This window comes from Bos taurus, chromosome 15, assembly GCF_002263795.3.
Source record: "Bos taurus isolate L1 Dominette 01449 registration number 42190680 breed Hereford chromosome 15, ARS-UCD2.0, whole genome shotgun sequence".
Taxonomy (NCBI): Eukaryota; Metazoa; Chordata; class Mammalia; order Artiodactyla; family Bovidae; genus Bos; species Bos taurus.
In genome coordinates, this window is record NC_037342.1 from 47,430,702 (window position 1) to 47,446,100 (window position 15,399).

At 35.5% G+C, this 15,399-nt stretch overlaps 1 protein-coding gene across 1 annotated transcript; it reads right to left on the reverse strand.

Annotated features, from left to right (window-relative positions):
- Window positions 1-1,374: 1,374 nt before the first annotated feature.
- On the reverse strand, window positions 1,375-2,334 carry OR56B2E (olfactory receptor family 56 subfamily B member 2E). The gene has a single exon (NM_001390517.1). The coding sequence runs from the start codon at window positions 2,332-2,334 to the stop codon at window positions 1,375-1,377; it is 960 nt and encodes a 319-aa protein (NP_001377446.1).
- Window positions 2,335-15,399: the final 13,065 nt, after the last annotated feature.

Genomic DNA, 15,399 nt, shown 5'->3' on the forward strand with positions numbered 1-15,399 from the left:
TCCCAGAGTTTGCCTAGACCCCTGTCTATTGAGTCAGGGATGCCATTTAATCATTCTTCCTCTGTCATCCCCTTCTCCTCCAGTGCTCATTCTTTCCCAGCATCAGGGTCTTTTAGAATTAGTCAGCTGTAGGCAACAAAGATCATGGCATCCGGTCCCATAACTTCATGGGAAATAGATGGGGAAACAGTGGAAACAGTGTCAGACTTTATTTTTCTGGGCTCCAAAATCACTGCAGATGGTGATTGCAGCCATGAAATTAAAAGACACTCACTCCTTGGAAGGAAGTTATGATCAATCTAGATAGAATATTCAAAAGCAGAGACATTACTTTTCCAATAAAGGTCCGTCTAGTCAAGGCTATGGTTTTTCCTGTGGTCATGTATGGATGTGAGAGTTGGACTCTGAAGAAAGCAGAGCGCCGAAGAATTGATGCTTTTGAACTATGGTGTTGGAGAAGACTCTTGAGAGTCCCTTGGACTGCAAGGAGATCCAACCAGTCCATTCTAAAGGAGATGAGCCCTAGGATTTCTTTGGAAGGAATGATTCTAAAGCTGAAGCTCCAGTACTTTGGCCACCTCATGCGAAGAGTTGATTCATTGGAAAAGACTCTGATGCTGGGAGGGATTGGGTGCAGGAGGAGAAGGGGATGACAGAGGATGAGATGGCTGGATGGCATCACTTACTCAATGGACGTGAGTCTGGGTGAACTCCGGGAGTTGGTGATGGACAGGGAGGCCTGGCGTGCTGCGATTCATGGGGGCGCAAAGAGTTGGACACGACTGGGTGACTGAACTGAACTGAGGCAGCAGGTGGCCAAAGGATGGGAGCTTCAGCTTTAGCACCAGCCTTCTTTATGGTCCAACTCTCTTGTCCATAAGTGACTACCAGAGAAACCATAACTTTGACTCTAAGTGCCTTTGTCATCAAAGTGATGTCTTTGCTTTTTAATATGCTGTCTAGTTTTGTCATGGAGCAGTTATATGCTATCAGTAATTAAATAAAATACATATGGATTAAATACTTTAATTAAAAAAAAAGAAAATGGCAGATATCTCTTTTAACCATCTCTATTAAACATTGTTTGGAAGTTCTATTTAGAGAAACTGGAGACAAAAATGGAATATATATATTCCTGAATATATATCTGTTGTTTTTTTGTGGATTCCTTGAGACAATCAACATCATTGCGTTACTCATTTGATGAAGACATTTATTGAAAAGCAAGATTATTTCATTCTCATTTTGAAGGTTTCATTAATTTCCACTTATTCCATAAAGTAACTGAAAAATGTTAGTGTTTCTTAGTTCTTCTTTGAAGAATATAATGAATATATACATAGGGAAATTACAAAGTTGAGCATCCTCCCCAAGTTATCTACCTTTTAAGTCCAGCTTAAGGAGCTTACGCAAGCCCTGTCTGAGCTCCTTGTTCTTGAGTGCATAGACCATAGGATTGAGGGCAGGAGGAATGACGTTGTGGAGTACATTGAGTAGAACTGGGATGAGGGGAAACATCATTGTTGCACTATGGGTGATAGAAATGACAATAACGACTGTGTAGAAAAACAGGATTAGGATGAGGTGGGAAGTGCAGGTACTCAGGGCCTTGGATATAGCTTCCATTGAGTTCAGTTTCAGTACAGAGTGAAGTATCAAAGCATAGGATACAAGAATAAAACCCAAATCACTCCCCATGAGTATCCAGGCCAAAAGTAGCTGGTAAACACTGTTGATCGTTCTGTCATCACAGGATAGACTAGTGACACCAAGATTAGAGCACAGACAGTGCTCAATTTGGTTTTTTGAGCAATAGTGTCTCTGAGCCGCCAACACAGGAATTGGGATGGTAGTCAGGCTGTTTCTGAGTGCCATGAGCACAGTAGCTTTGAGCACAAAAGATTTGGTGATGATTGATGAATAACACAGTGGTTGACAAATTGCCACATATCTATCTATAGCCATGCAGACAAAAATGCCTGATTCCATTCCTACAAAGCTATGTATGGCATACATCTGTACAAAGCACTCAGGGAGACCAATGGTCTTCGCATTGAACCACAAGATGGTCAAAATCTTGGGCATGATGGTGGTAGCAAGGCCCATGTCAACCACAGCCAGGATGCCCAGGAAATAATACATAGGCTGGTGCAGTGTTGCCTCTTGATTGATGATGATCAAGATAAGGATGTTTGCACTGAGAGCTAAGAGGTAGAGCAGAACCAGGGGCAGGGATAGCCAGTGCTGCCAGCTGTGAATGCCTGGGAATCCCAAAAGAATGAACTCAGAGACCTGAAACTTTGAGCTGTTGAAATTTCCGAGATCCTGGAACATAATTCACTAAGAAGAAAAACATTCAAGGTTACTATTCTTAATAATCTCTCTGACAGTGTTTGAAGAAGTTACATTCATGGTTTTGTAGGTGTTGTAGGGGAATCCTCTTTTTAAACTCTAATTCCAGCACTAACGTTCCTTGAAAGGGAAAGGTTTTTGAGAGTGTTAGTCACTCAGTCATGTCCAACTCTTTGAGACCCCATGGACTGCAGCCCACCAGGCTCCTCTGTCCATAGAATTCTCCAGGCAAGAATACTGGAGTGGGTAGCCATTCGCTTCTCCAGGGAATTTTCATGACTGGAAGGATTAAACCTGGGGCTCTGGCTTTGCAGGCAGATTAGAAGTATCCAACATTCTTTGGGTATTTCTAATTAAACAGGAGCTATTTTAACACATTGAGTGTTAAATTATTTATCAAAACACAAACTTCATACCATAAGTCAGTTTGTATTTTTTTCATCTTCTCGTAACTGAGGAACAGAACTTTAGAGAAAATCATGACTCTGCACATTATCTTCAGCCTACAACTCATGAAAGCTGGAGAAGATGTAGCCTTCTGATATCACAGCCTGCACTCTTGAATTTGTTTTGCTGAATTATTAGAAACTTAATATATGCAAGGAGTATAGAAATTTCTGTGCATGGAGATATTTAAGTAATAGACCAGAATATATGATACTGAAAATAACTCTTATTTCAAGGATTTGAGATTTTGTTAAATAATACTGTGTCCCATTTAATTTTAATTGAAATATATGAAATAATTTAGTGCACATTTTAAGTGAGGAAGCTTTTATCAAAATTTGCTAATGACTCGCCCAAAACTGTAATAATAAAAGAGAAATGTGATTTAGGAATATCATTGTTATTCAAAACCAATTAATTCTGGTTTTCAGTAACTTTCTCCTACTTGATGTAGTTTTGATTCTTGGAGCACTCCAGATAGCCAGGGTATAAAGAATAAAGCAGGCATTAAAATATTAGTTTGAGTTTAAAAATAAAATAAAATTAAAAAAAATATTAGTTTGAGGTAAAGATTTTGAAAATCAAATTACTTGAATCATGTTAGTGCTTATCTGTCAAAATTTATTAATCACTTAAACATTTTAATGCAAAAGGGGAAACATATTTCATGATCTGTTTCTCCTAAATGTCTATTATATATTTATTTATATGCTTTCAATAAATTAAATATTAAGGATGTATTATCAGGACATAAAATTTTGAAAAATGTGGTTCAAAACAATAGTATGTACAGAACAATAGTATGAATATAGTCCTGGAAAATATATTCATTCTAATCCAAGTGATACCATTCCATTATACTTATAATAAGATAATGAAGAAGGTAGGTTTAAAAAGATACATATTTAGACAAAAATAAGAATTCTTTTATACATATTATTTTTATTGACCTCTAATTTTAATAGTCTATTTTATAGCTTGTATTGTTTTTAATCTTAATATTTGAACTATTTTTCAAATGTCATATGTTCTTTTTTTAATATCATTAATGTATTTTATTTTATTATTATTTTTTTTTTACTTTAAAATATTGTATTGGTTTTGCCATACATCAACATGAATCCACCACGGGTATACATGTGTTCGCCATCTTGAACACCTCTCCCACCTCCCTCCCTGTACCATACCTCTGGATCATCCCAGTGCACCAGCCCCAAGCATCCTATATCCTGCATTGAACCTGGACTGGCGATTCGTTTCTTATATGATATTATCATGTTTCAATGCCATTCTCCCAAATCATCCCACCCTCTCCCTCTCCCACAGAGTCCAAAAGACTGTTCTGTACATCTGTATCTCTTTTGCTGTCTCGCATACAGGGTTATCGTTACCATCTTTCTAAATTCCATATATATGCATTAGTATATGGTATTGGTGTTTTTCTTTCTGGCTTACTTCACTCTGTATAATAGACTCCAGTTTCATCCACCTCATTAGAACTGATTCAAATGTATTCTTTTTAATGGCTGAGTAATACTCCATTGTGTATATGTACCACTGCTTTCTTATCCATTCATCTGCTGATGGACATCTAGGTTGTTTCCATATCCTGGCTATTATAAACAGTGCTGCAATGAACATTGGGGTACATATGTCTCTTTCAATTCTGGTTTCCTCAGTGTGTATGCCCAGTAGTGGGATTGTTGGGTCATAAGGCAGTTCTATTTCCAGTTTTTTAAGGAATCTCCACACTGTTCTCCATAGTGGCTTTACTAGTTTGCATTCCCACCAACAGTGTAAGAGGGTTCCCTTTTCTCCACACCCTCTCCAGCATTTATTGCTTGTAGATGTTTGGATCGCAGCTATTCTGACTGGTGTGAAATGGTACCTTATTGTGGTTTTGATTTGCATTTCTCTGATAATGAGTGATGTTGAGCATCTTTTCTTGTGTTTGTTAGCCATCTGTATGTCTTCTTTGGAGAAATATCTATTTAGTTCTTTGGCTCCTTGTTTGATTGGGTCATTTATTTTTCTGGAATTGAGCTTCAGGAGTTGCTTGTATATTTTTGAGATTAGTTGTTTGTCAGTTATTTCATTTGCTATTATTTTCTCCCATTCTGAAGGCTGTCTTTTCACCTTACTTATAGTTTCCATTGTTGTGCAGAAGCTTTTAAGGTTAATTAGGTCCCATTTGTTTATTTTTGCTTTTATTTGCAGTATTCTGGGAGGTGGGTCATAGAGGATCCTGCTGTGATTTATGTCGGAGAGTGTTTTGCCTATGTTCTCCTCTAGGAGTTTTATAGTTTCTGGTCTTACATTTAGATCTTTAATCCATTTTGAGTTTATTTTTGTGTATGGTGTTAGAAAGTGTTCTAGTTTCATTCTTTTACAAGTGGTTGATCAGTTTTCCCAGCACCACTTGTTAAAGAGATTTCTTTAATCCATTGTACATTCTTGCCTCCTTTGTCAAAGATAAGGTGTCCATAGGTGTGTGGATTTATCTCTGGGCTTTCTATTTTGTTCCACTGATCTATATTTCTGTCTTTGTGCCAGTACCATACTGTCTTGATGACTGTAGCTTTGTAGTAGAGCCTGAAGTCAGGTAGGTTGATTCCTCCAGTTCCATTCTTCTTTCTCAAGATTGCTTTGCCTATTCGAGTTTTTTTTGTATTTCCATTCAAATTGTGAAATTATTTGTTCTAGCTCTATGAAAAATACCGTTGGTAGCTTGATAGGGATTCTATTGAATTTATAGGTTGCTTTGGGTAGTATACTCATTTTCACTATATTGATTCTTCCAATCCATGTACATGGTATATTTCTCCATCTATTAGTGTCCTCTTTGATTCCTTTCACCAGTGTTTTATAGCTTTCTATATATAGGTCTTTAGTTTCTTTAGGCAGATATATTCCTAAGTATTTTATTCTTTTTGTTGTAATGGTGAATGGAATTGTTCCCTTAATTTCTCTATTTTCTCATTATTAGTATTCTTTGATGATTAATTCACAAAGAGTCCTTAGTAAGCTGATTTGAAACTCCAGGTGATGAGCGAGTCTCATTAATTGGTTGGATTTACTTTGTGTGCTCCTGTAAGGTCTCCTTTGTAGCACTGTTGACATTCTTATTTCCCAGTGGATTTTTTCCCTGAGGGATTTGCATTTTTCCCAGAAAATAATCGACCAATATGCATCCTAGAGAAATATGTGATTGGCTTCTAGTGTTCTTGATATTGAGTAGTAGAGGGACACAATCTCACAGTTAAATATAAAAATTAGATTCACCTTGTCAATTTTAATGATGCCTCGTCCTTGGACTTTATCACATCTGATATATTTGCATCCATAGTATATGTTAAATTTTTTCCCTATGTTAAATTAATTAAACCTATACTATGTTAAATAACATAACATAAATTAATTTAACATAGTATATATTAAATTAAACTTTTCCCATCATTTTACTATATATACTTATAGTACAGTCCAATGATACACTAAGAGTATAGTTAGCATTATTTAAAATAGTGGATGAATCAGGGATATAAAGTTGTTACTTGTTAATTTTTCTACCTACAACCCTGTTTTATCTTTATGTATTCACAACAAAGGAGGACAGTTTAGATATTGCAAAAAGCACCTTTTTTGGAAATAGTAAAGTAACATGGTATGAACTGCTTAATAAGAGTGCCCTTCAAAGGCCTTTCTTGTGCTATAATAAATTCTTGGAGTCATATACGAGTAGGTAGAAATGAAACTAAGCAAAATTTTGGAGGATATCTGGAGAATTTAAAGAGGAAAATGAAAATGGTCTTAGAGCATGCTAGAACAGTTTCTTTCATCTGTTACTGTGCTCTGCTTTCTTCTCAAGTTCACTGCTATTTTTTGCTTTGTTAATTGCAATTTTCTATCTTATTTTGTACCCTCCTACAACCACTGCAACTTCAAGCACCACTTTATTTTGGAATATCAACTTTATCTCAGAGAGGACAGGGAGTCATCCATTAAACTACTTAACATGATGTAAATAAAAAAGAGGCAGGCATCATAGGTAAGGAATATATTTGTCAATGGATCAATATCTCTTTCTATTTTAGCATCATAGTAATATAAAAAGAACTCACAACTTGGATCCACCAGAATTTAAGCAAAATCTTAATATTTGAACTTATTGTATTTATATTTATATTTGCATAGTGTGGGGACTTCCCTGGTGGCTCAGACAGTAAAGAATCTGCCTGCAGTGCAAGAGACCCAGGTTTGATTCCTGGGTGGGGAAGATCCCCTGGAGAAGGGTATGGCAACCCACTCCAGTATTCTTGCCTGGAGAATCCCATGGACAGAGGATCCTGTCAGTCTACAGTCTATGGGGTCACAAAGAGTCAGACATGACTGAGTGACTAACTCACTTGCATTGTATAGCAACATATTACACTTTAAATATCAATAAATTTTGAGTGAATGAATAGATTCCTGAACTAATGATTCAAATTTCATAAAACTTTAAGAACTATTTCACTCCACTCTAAATATTTATTTATTTGAACTTAAAATTATGCTTTTATTAATCAATGTTTTAGAATTCAATAAAAAAAACTAGTTACCAAATGATTAATCAGTAATTAATTTAAATTATCTCAGGGTTTTAAGGATTTTTAATTACATTTAAACTTACATAGTAGAAAACATAATTTCTTTTTTTTCTATTTTTTTACTTTTTAACATTTATTTATTTATTTATTTTTTGGAGGCTAATTACTTTACAATATTGTATTGGTTTTGCCATACATTGACATGAATCCACCATGGGTGTACATGTGTTCCCCATACTGAACCCCCCTCCCACCTCCCTCCCCATCCCATCCTTCTGGATCATCCCAGCACACGAGCCCCGAGCACCCTGTATCATGCATAGAATCTGGACTGGCGATCCATTTCACATATGGTAATACACATGTTTCAAGGACATTTAACATGTTTAAACATGTTAACATGTTAACATGTTTAAACATGTTAACATGTTAAACATTTAAACATGTATTTAAATATTATTTTTTCAAAGTATAAAAGGAAGAAACAGAAGTATAAATTCTACTTCATAAGACAAGAGAACACTTAAATCTAAAAAAATTCTTCATTACAAAATAGATAACAAAAGAATTTCAAAAAGAAGGTAACAAATAAGGCACCAGTCAAAACAGATGTTTGGATTTAGAAATAAAGTTCCATTGGTAAAACAGTACTACAAATTGGTGGCACTTTACATTGCATGCATACAAGCCAAGTCGCTTCAGTCATGTCAACTCTGCGACCCTGTGAACTGTGCTTCCTCTGTCCATGGGATTCTCCATGTAGGAATACTGGAGTGAGTTGCTGAGCCCTTTTCTCCAGATCTTTCTGACTCAGGGATCAAAACTGCATCTCAAGTCTCCTGCAGTGGCAGGCAGGTTCTTTACCACTAGTGACACCTGGGAAGCCCTTCATTATATGAAAATATTTATGCAATAAAATGTATATGTATATATAAATCATAAGGAGAGTGCAAAGAAAATAATAAACTGAAAATGCACAAAAGTTTTGGAAACAAAATTTATACTAATTAAACAAAAATTACACAAATACACTAAAAACATACCCACAAGTTAAGGAAGAAATATTACAAAACACAAAATAGAAATCCAAACTAGTATTGAGTTGGCCAAAGAATTCAGTTGGTTTTAAGTAAAAATAAAAGACACATTTTTCATTTTCATCCAGAGCTGTATTGAATAATATATTCACTACCTGAACCAACTTTTTGGCCAACTCAATAAATAGTGGACCAAAATCACCTTCATGAAACAATAGATGAGATACTTTACATGTAGCAGTTTAACCTCATTGTATCAAGTTGCTAAATTTCTCTGTTTCATATTGCTGTCCACAAACAAAATAAAAGAATAAATTGAAATTATCTTGTTCACTTTATTAGTACATGGTAGAAAATTTAAAGGTGGCAAGTGAGTTAAGGTGTTAGTCGCTCAGTCGTGTCTGACTCTTTGTGACCCCACGGACTGTAGCCGGACAGGCTCCTCTGTCCATGGGATTCTCCAGGCAAGAATACTGGAGTAGGTTGCCATGCCCTTCTCCAGGGGATCTTCCCGACCCAGAAATCAAACCTGGGTCTCCTGCACTGCAAGCAGATTCTTTACTGTCTGAGCCACCAGGGAAGTCCCCATACAATGCAAATATTAAAGGTGGGGAACTCACTTAATGCAATCATAGCATTAATTGAACCTCATTCCTATTTGGAGAAGGAAATGGTAGCCCACTCCAGGGTTCTTGCCTGGAGAATCCTGTGGACCGAGGAGCCTGGTGGGGTGCTGTCCGTAGGGTTGCACAGAGTCGGACACGACTGAAGCGACTTAGCATGCATGCATGCCTTGGAGAAGGAAATGGCAACCCGCTCCAGTATTCTTGCCTAGAGAATCCAGTGGACAAAGGAGCCTGGTGGGCTGTTGTCCGTAGGGTCGCACAGAGTCAGACACGACTGAAGCGACTTAGCAACAGAAGCAGCATTCCTATCTAGCAACACTGATTCTGACTGAAACTAATAATCTCGAAGCTTAACAAAGGCCTTGCAACTAGCATTTTTGACAAAAAATCATATGAGTTTATAAGAATGCGTTTCCTTATGTATAAAAATTGTTATCAGATTTATTTCTTGTCAGGTTTGTAAATTTGCTCCTAATGTATGTATGCAATTATATTTTCCATATTTCTTTGAAAATTGTCATTAAAAAACAAAACTGTAACAATTCATATATATATACACGCAGTTACACATATATTTTCACACATTATAACTGATCATTATGGAATAGAATAGACTGGAAATGTATTATTGATACCTATTTGACTAGTGTATACAGATTTTAATAGTTGTTGAAAAATAGTATTGTTACTCATTTCTTCCTCTCAATATATTTGAATAGTCAACTCTTTTCCTTTAATTGGAGGAAAATTGCTTTACAATATTGTGAATAGTCAACTCTTAACTATGTATGTCCAAGCAAAAGAAGTAAGTAGCGAAATCATAGATACCCACAAAGCAAGAATAGTAAACATAACTGAGTTCATTCTGCTCTACTCCTAGGGATATAGCTCCTAATATGAGCTAAATATCTATCTTTTCATCCATATTTCCTTTTGATAGTTCTAGTGTTGATTATTGACACTGGATTTATTGTTACAAGAGAAGTATAGGTCCCATTTGCAAAAACACTCAGTTAAAGATCCCAACTTACACCAAATATTGTAGTACTGACCATAATTATGTTAGGTTTTTTCCCAAAACAAATATAAAGTGATTTCAATACATTATAGCTTAATTTTTCTACAAGGAAAATGGGCTCATACTATTCTGTTAGAGTGTATTGAAATTTTTACATCAACACAAGAACATGGCTATTTATTTATAAGTACAATTACTGTCACCTGTTGACTATTCCCATTTCTAAATTCCACAGAAAATGTTTGCTTCCTCACTAGTCAGTCCTCAATTTTACATCCCATGTTCTTTTTCGATCATGAAGTTTATTCCTCCAAGCTGGTTTCCCTGTCTAAAACGGATTAAATACAGTCACAAATATGTATCTCTAGAAATAAAGTAAGTGAGCGAGATTCTTTTCTGGGGAGCAATGGGAGGTAGGTGAATGGCAAGTGTTGTGATCATGCTCAAGAGCTATTCTCCTGCCGTAGTCCCATTGCTCTGGTCATGAGGGTGATTCCGGCTTGATATTTACCACTACAGATGTGGATTCCTATTTACTTTGAAAAATAATCATGGAAAATTACACTATATTGCAATCTGTGAATTGGAGAAATAAACATTTTTCTATTTAAATCCAATCTTTACTTCTGCCTTCTAATAGGTAGATGGAATAAAACCTTCAGTCATGTGAAGTTAATAATCAATTAATGTACATCCAAAAATTATCTCCATGTGTTTTTTGCCTACATATTAAACAAAAACCCTGTTTCTATTCCTGCTTTTGCATGTGCTTTAATACCTTAGTTTCTGAAGCAAAACAGTGAGCTGAATGCAATCTGGTCCAGGTGTTCAGGATATAAGTAAAAAAAACGTCATGATTCTACACTATATGTACTTTCACAGTCCTCAGCTACTAAATCTCTTGATATTTGTACCTTTGAACTAAATATATCTTAAAATGTATTATGTATCCCAATGGAATACATACACTTGTGATACAGGTGCTGGCATTGGATTTAAGCTAACACCTATTGGAGAAGGAAAAGAAGTGAAAGCTTTCCATTCTTACTGTTTATAAAGTGACACACAAATTAGAGAATAAATTTATCTGTATGTATTTATATCTACGTGCTGGCATACGAGCCTTATATACAGGGGAGTGAGAATGAACACAATTTAGCTTTAATGAATATTAGATACTTTAATATTTATTGAAGTGTTTTTTCTTTCCTTGTAAGGATGTGTAGGACAGAAGTTAAAAGCACTAATGATGTTTCAGAAGGTTTTATTGACACTCATTCACAGTCAAATTATATAACATACAGGCAACTTCTGATATATTTCTTTTTAATTTTTTTTAACATCAAAAACATTTTGTTTTGGGGTATAGGTGATTAACAATGTTGTGGTAGTTTTAGGTGGACAGTGAAGGAACTCAGTTATACATGTATACCTATATTCATTCTCTCCTCATTTCTTAATATGCAATTACTATATAGGTTGAGACAATGTTTGGATAAAATGATATTGAAACATAAAGTCTTCTATTTTAATTTACAAATATGATAATTAATTTAAATGATGATTATTCAGTAATTTTATGATTAAATAAAAGTGCATCATATGTATTTACACAATTTAATTAACAATTTAATTGTGTGTATATATATAGAGACAGAAACAAAAGAAAAATTTCAACACAGATTTTGTTACACTATCATTTTTTATTGAAGTGGAATACACAAGCCATAAATGGCTATCATTTAAACCTCTGAAATGTAATATTAAGTGACTTTTAGTACTTCTTTTTTTGGATTTTATTTATTTATTTTAATTTTATTTTATTTTTAAACTTTACAATATTGTATAAGTTTTGCCAAATATCGAAATGAATCCGCCACAGGTGTAACCACGTTCCCCATCGTGAACCCTCCTCCCACCTCCCTCCCCTACCCTCCCTCTGGGTCGGCCCAGTGCACCAGCCCCAAGCATCCAGTACCGTGCATCCAACCTGGACTGGCGACTCGTTTCATACATGATATTATACATGTTTCAATGGTATTCTCCCAAATCTCCCCACCCTCTCTCTCTCTCACAGAGTCCATAAGACTGATCTATACATCGGTGTCTCTTTTGCTGTCTCGTACACAGGGTTATTGTTACCATCTTTCTAAATTCCATATATATGCATTAGTATACTGTATTGGTATTTTTCTTTCTGGCTTACTTCACTCTGTATAATAGGTTCCAGTTTCATCCATCTCATTAGAACTGATTCAAATGTATTCTTTTTAATGGCTGAGTAATACTCCATTGTGTATATGTACCACTGCTTTCTTATCCATTCATCTGCTGATGGACATCTAGGTTGCTTCCATGTCCTGGCTATTATAAACAGTGCTGCGATGAACATTGGGATACACGTGTCTCTTTCCCTTCTGGTTTCCTCAGTGTGTATACCCAGCAGTGGGATTGTTGGGTCATAAGGCAGTTCTATTTCCAGTTTTTTAAGGAATCTCCACACTGTTCTCCATAGTGGCTGTATTAGTTTGCATTCCCACCAACAGTGTAAGAGGGTTCCCTTTTCTCCACACCCTCTCCAGCATTTATTGCTTGTAGACATTTGGATTGCAGCCATTCTGACTGGCGTGAAATGGTACCTCATTGTGGTTTTGATTTGCATTTCTCTGATAATGAGTGATGTAGAGCATCTTTTCATGTGTTTGTTAGCCATCTGTATGTCTTCTTTGGAGAAATGTCTATTTAGTTCTTTGGCTCATTTTTTGATTGGATCATTTATTTTTCTGGAGTTGAGCTGTAGGAGTTGCTTGTATATTTTTGAGATTAGTTGTTTGTCAGTTGCTTCATTTGTTATTATTTTCTCCCATTCTGAAGGCTGTCTTTTCACCTTGCTAATAGTTTCCTGTGTTGTGCAGAAGCTTGTAAGTTTAATTAGGTCCCATTTGTTTATTTTTGCTTTTATTTCCAATATTCTGGGATGTGGGTCATAGAGGATCCTGCTGTGATGTATGTCGGAGAGTGTTTTGCCTATGTTCTCCTCTAGGAGTTTTATAGTTTCTGGTCTTACGTTGAGATCTTTAATCCATTTTGAGTTTATTTTTGTGTAAGGTATTAGAAAGTGTTCTAGTTTCATTCTTTTACAAGTGGTTGACCAGTTTTCCCAGCACCACTTGTTAAAGAGATTGTCTTTAATCCATTGTACATTCTTGCCTCCTTTGTCAAAGATAAGGTGTCCATATGTGCGTGGATTTATCTCTGGGCTTTCTATTTTGTTCCGTTGATCAATATTTCTGTCTTTGTGCCAGTACCATACTGTCTTGATAACTGTGGCTTTGTAATAGAGCCTGAAGTCAGGTAGGTTGATTCCTCCAGTTCCATTCTTCTTTCTCAAGATTGCTTTGGTTATTCGAGGTTTTTTGTATTTCCATACAAATTGTGAAATTATTTGTTCTAGCTCTGTGAAGAATACCGTTGGTAGCTTGATAGGGATTGCATTGAATCTATAAATTGCTTTGGGTAATGTACTCATTTTCACTATATTGATTCTTCCAATCCATGAACATGGTATATTTCTCCATCTGTTAGTGTCCTCTTTGATTCCTTTCGCCAGTGTTTTATAGTTTTCTATATATAGGTCTTTAGTTTCTTTAGGTAGATATATTCCTAAGTATTTTATTCTTTCCGTTGCAATGGTGAATGGAATTGTTTCCTTAATTTCTCTTTCAGTTTTCTCATTATTAGTGTATAGGAATGCAAGGGATTTCTGTGTGTTGATTTTATATCCTGCAACTTTACTATAATCATTGATTAGTTCTAGTAATTTTCTGGTGGAGTCTTTAGGGTTCTCTATGTAGAGGATCCTGTCATCTGCAAACAGCGAGAGTTTTACTTCTTCTTTTCCAATTTGGATTCCTTTTATTTCTTTTTCTGCTCTGATTGCTGTGGCCAAAACTTCCAAAACTATGTTGAATAGTAATGGTGAAAGTGGGCACCCTTGTCTTGTTCCTGACTTTAGAGGAAATGCTTTCAATTTTTCACCATTGAGGATAATGTTTGCTTGGTCATATACAGCTTTTATTATGTTGAGGTATGTTCCTTCTATTCCTGCTTTCTGGAGAGTTTTTATCATAAATGGATGTTGAATTTTGTCAAAGGTTTTCTCTGCATCTATTGAGATAATCATATGGTTTTTGTTTTTCAATTTGTTAATGTGGTGTATTACATTGATTGATTTGCGGATATTGAAGAATCCTTGCATCCCTGCGATAAAGCCCACTTGGTCATGGTGTATGATCTTTTTAACGTATTGTTGGATTCTGATTGCTAGAATTTTGTTAAGGATTTTTGCATCTATGTTCATCAGTGATATTGGCCTGTAGTTTTCTTTTTTTGTGGGGTCTTTGTCAGGTTTTGGTATTAGGGTGATGGTGGCCTCATAGAATGAGTTTGGAAGTTTACCTTCCTCTGCAATTTTCTGGAAGAGTTTGAGCAGGATAGGTGTTAGCTCTTCTCTAAATTTTTGGTAGAATTCAGCTGTGAAGCCGTCTGGACCTGGGCTTTTGTTTGCTGGAAGATTTTTGATTACAGTTTCAATTTCCATGCTTGTGATGGGTCTGTTAAGATTTTCTATTTCTTCCTGTTCCAGTTTTGGAAAGTTGTACTTTTCTAAGAATTTGTCCATTTCTTCCACGTTGTCCATTTTATTGGCATATAATTGTTGATAGTAGTCTCTTATGATCCTTTGTATTTCTGTGTTGTCTGTTGTGATCTCTGCATTTTCATTTCTAATTTTATTGATTTGATTTTTCTCCCTTTGTTTCTTGATGAGTCTGGCTAATGGTTTGTCAATTTTATTTATCCTTTCAAAGAATCAGCTTTTGGCTTTGTTGATTTTTGCTATGGTCTCTTTTGTTTCTTTTGCATTTATTTCTGCCCTAATTTTTAAGATTTCTTTCCTTCTACTAACCCTGGGGTTCTTCATTTCTTCCTTTTCTAGTTGCTTTAGGTGTAGAGTTAGGTTATTTATTGGACTTTTTTCTTGTTTCTTTAGGTATGCCTGTATTGCTATGAACCTTCCCCTTAGGACTGCTTTTAAAGTGTCCCACAGGTTTTGAGTTGTTGTGTTTTCATTTTCATTCGTTTCTATGCAAATTTTGATTTCTTTTTTGATTTCTTCTGTGATTTGTTGGTTATTCACCAGCGTGTTGTTCAGCCTCCATATGTTGGGAATTTTTAATAGTTTTTCTCCTGTAATTGAGATCTAATCTTACTGCATTGTGGTCAGAAAAGATGCTTGGAATGTTTTCTATTTTTTTGAATTTACCAAGGCT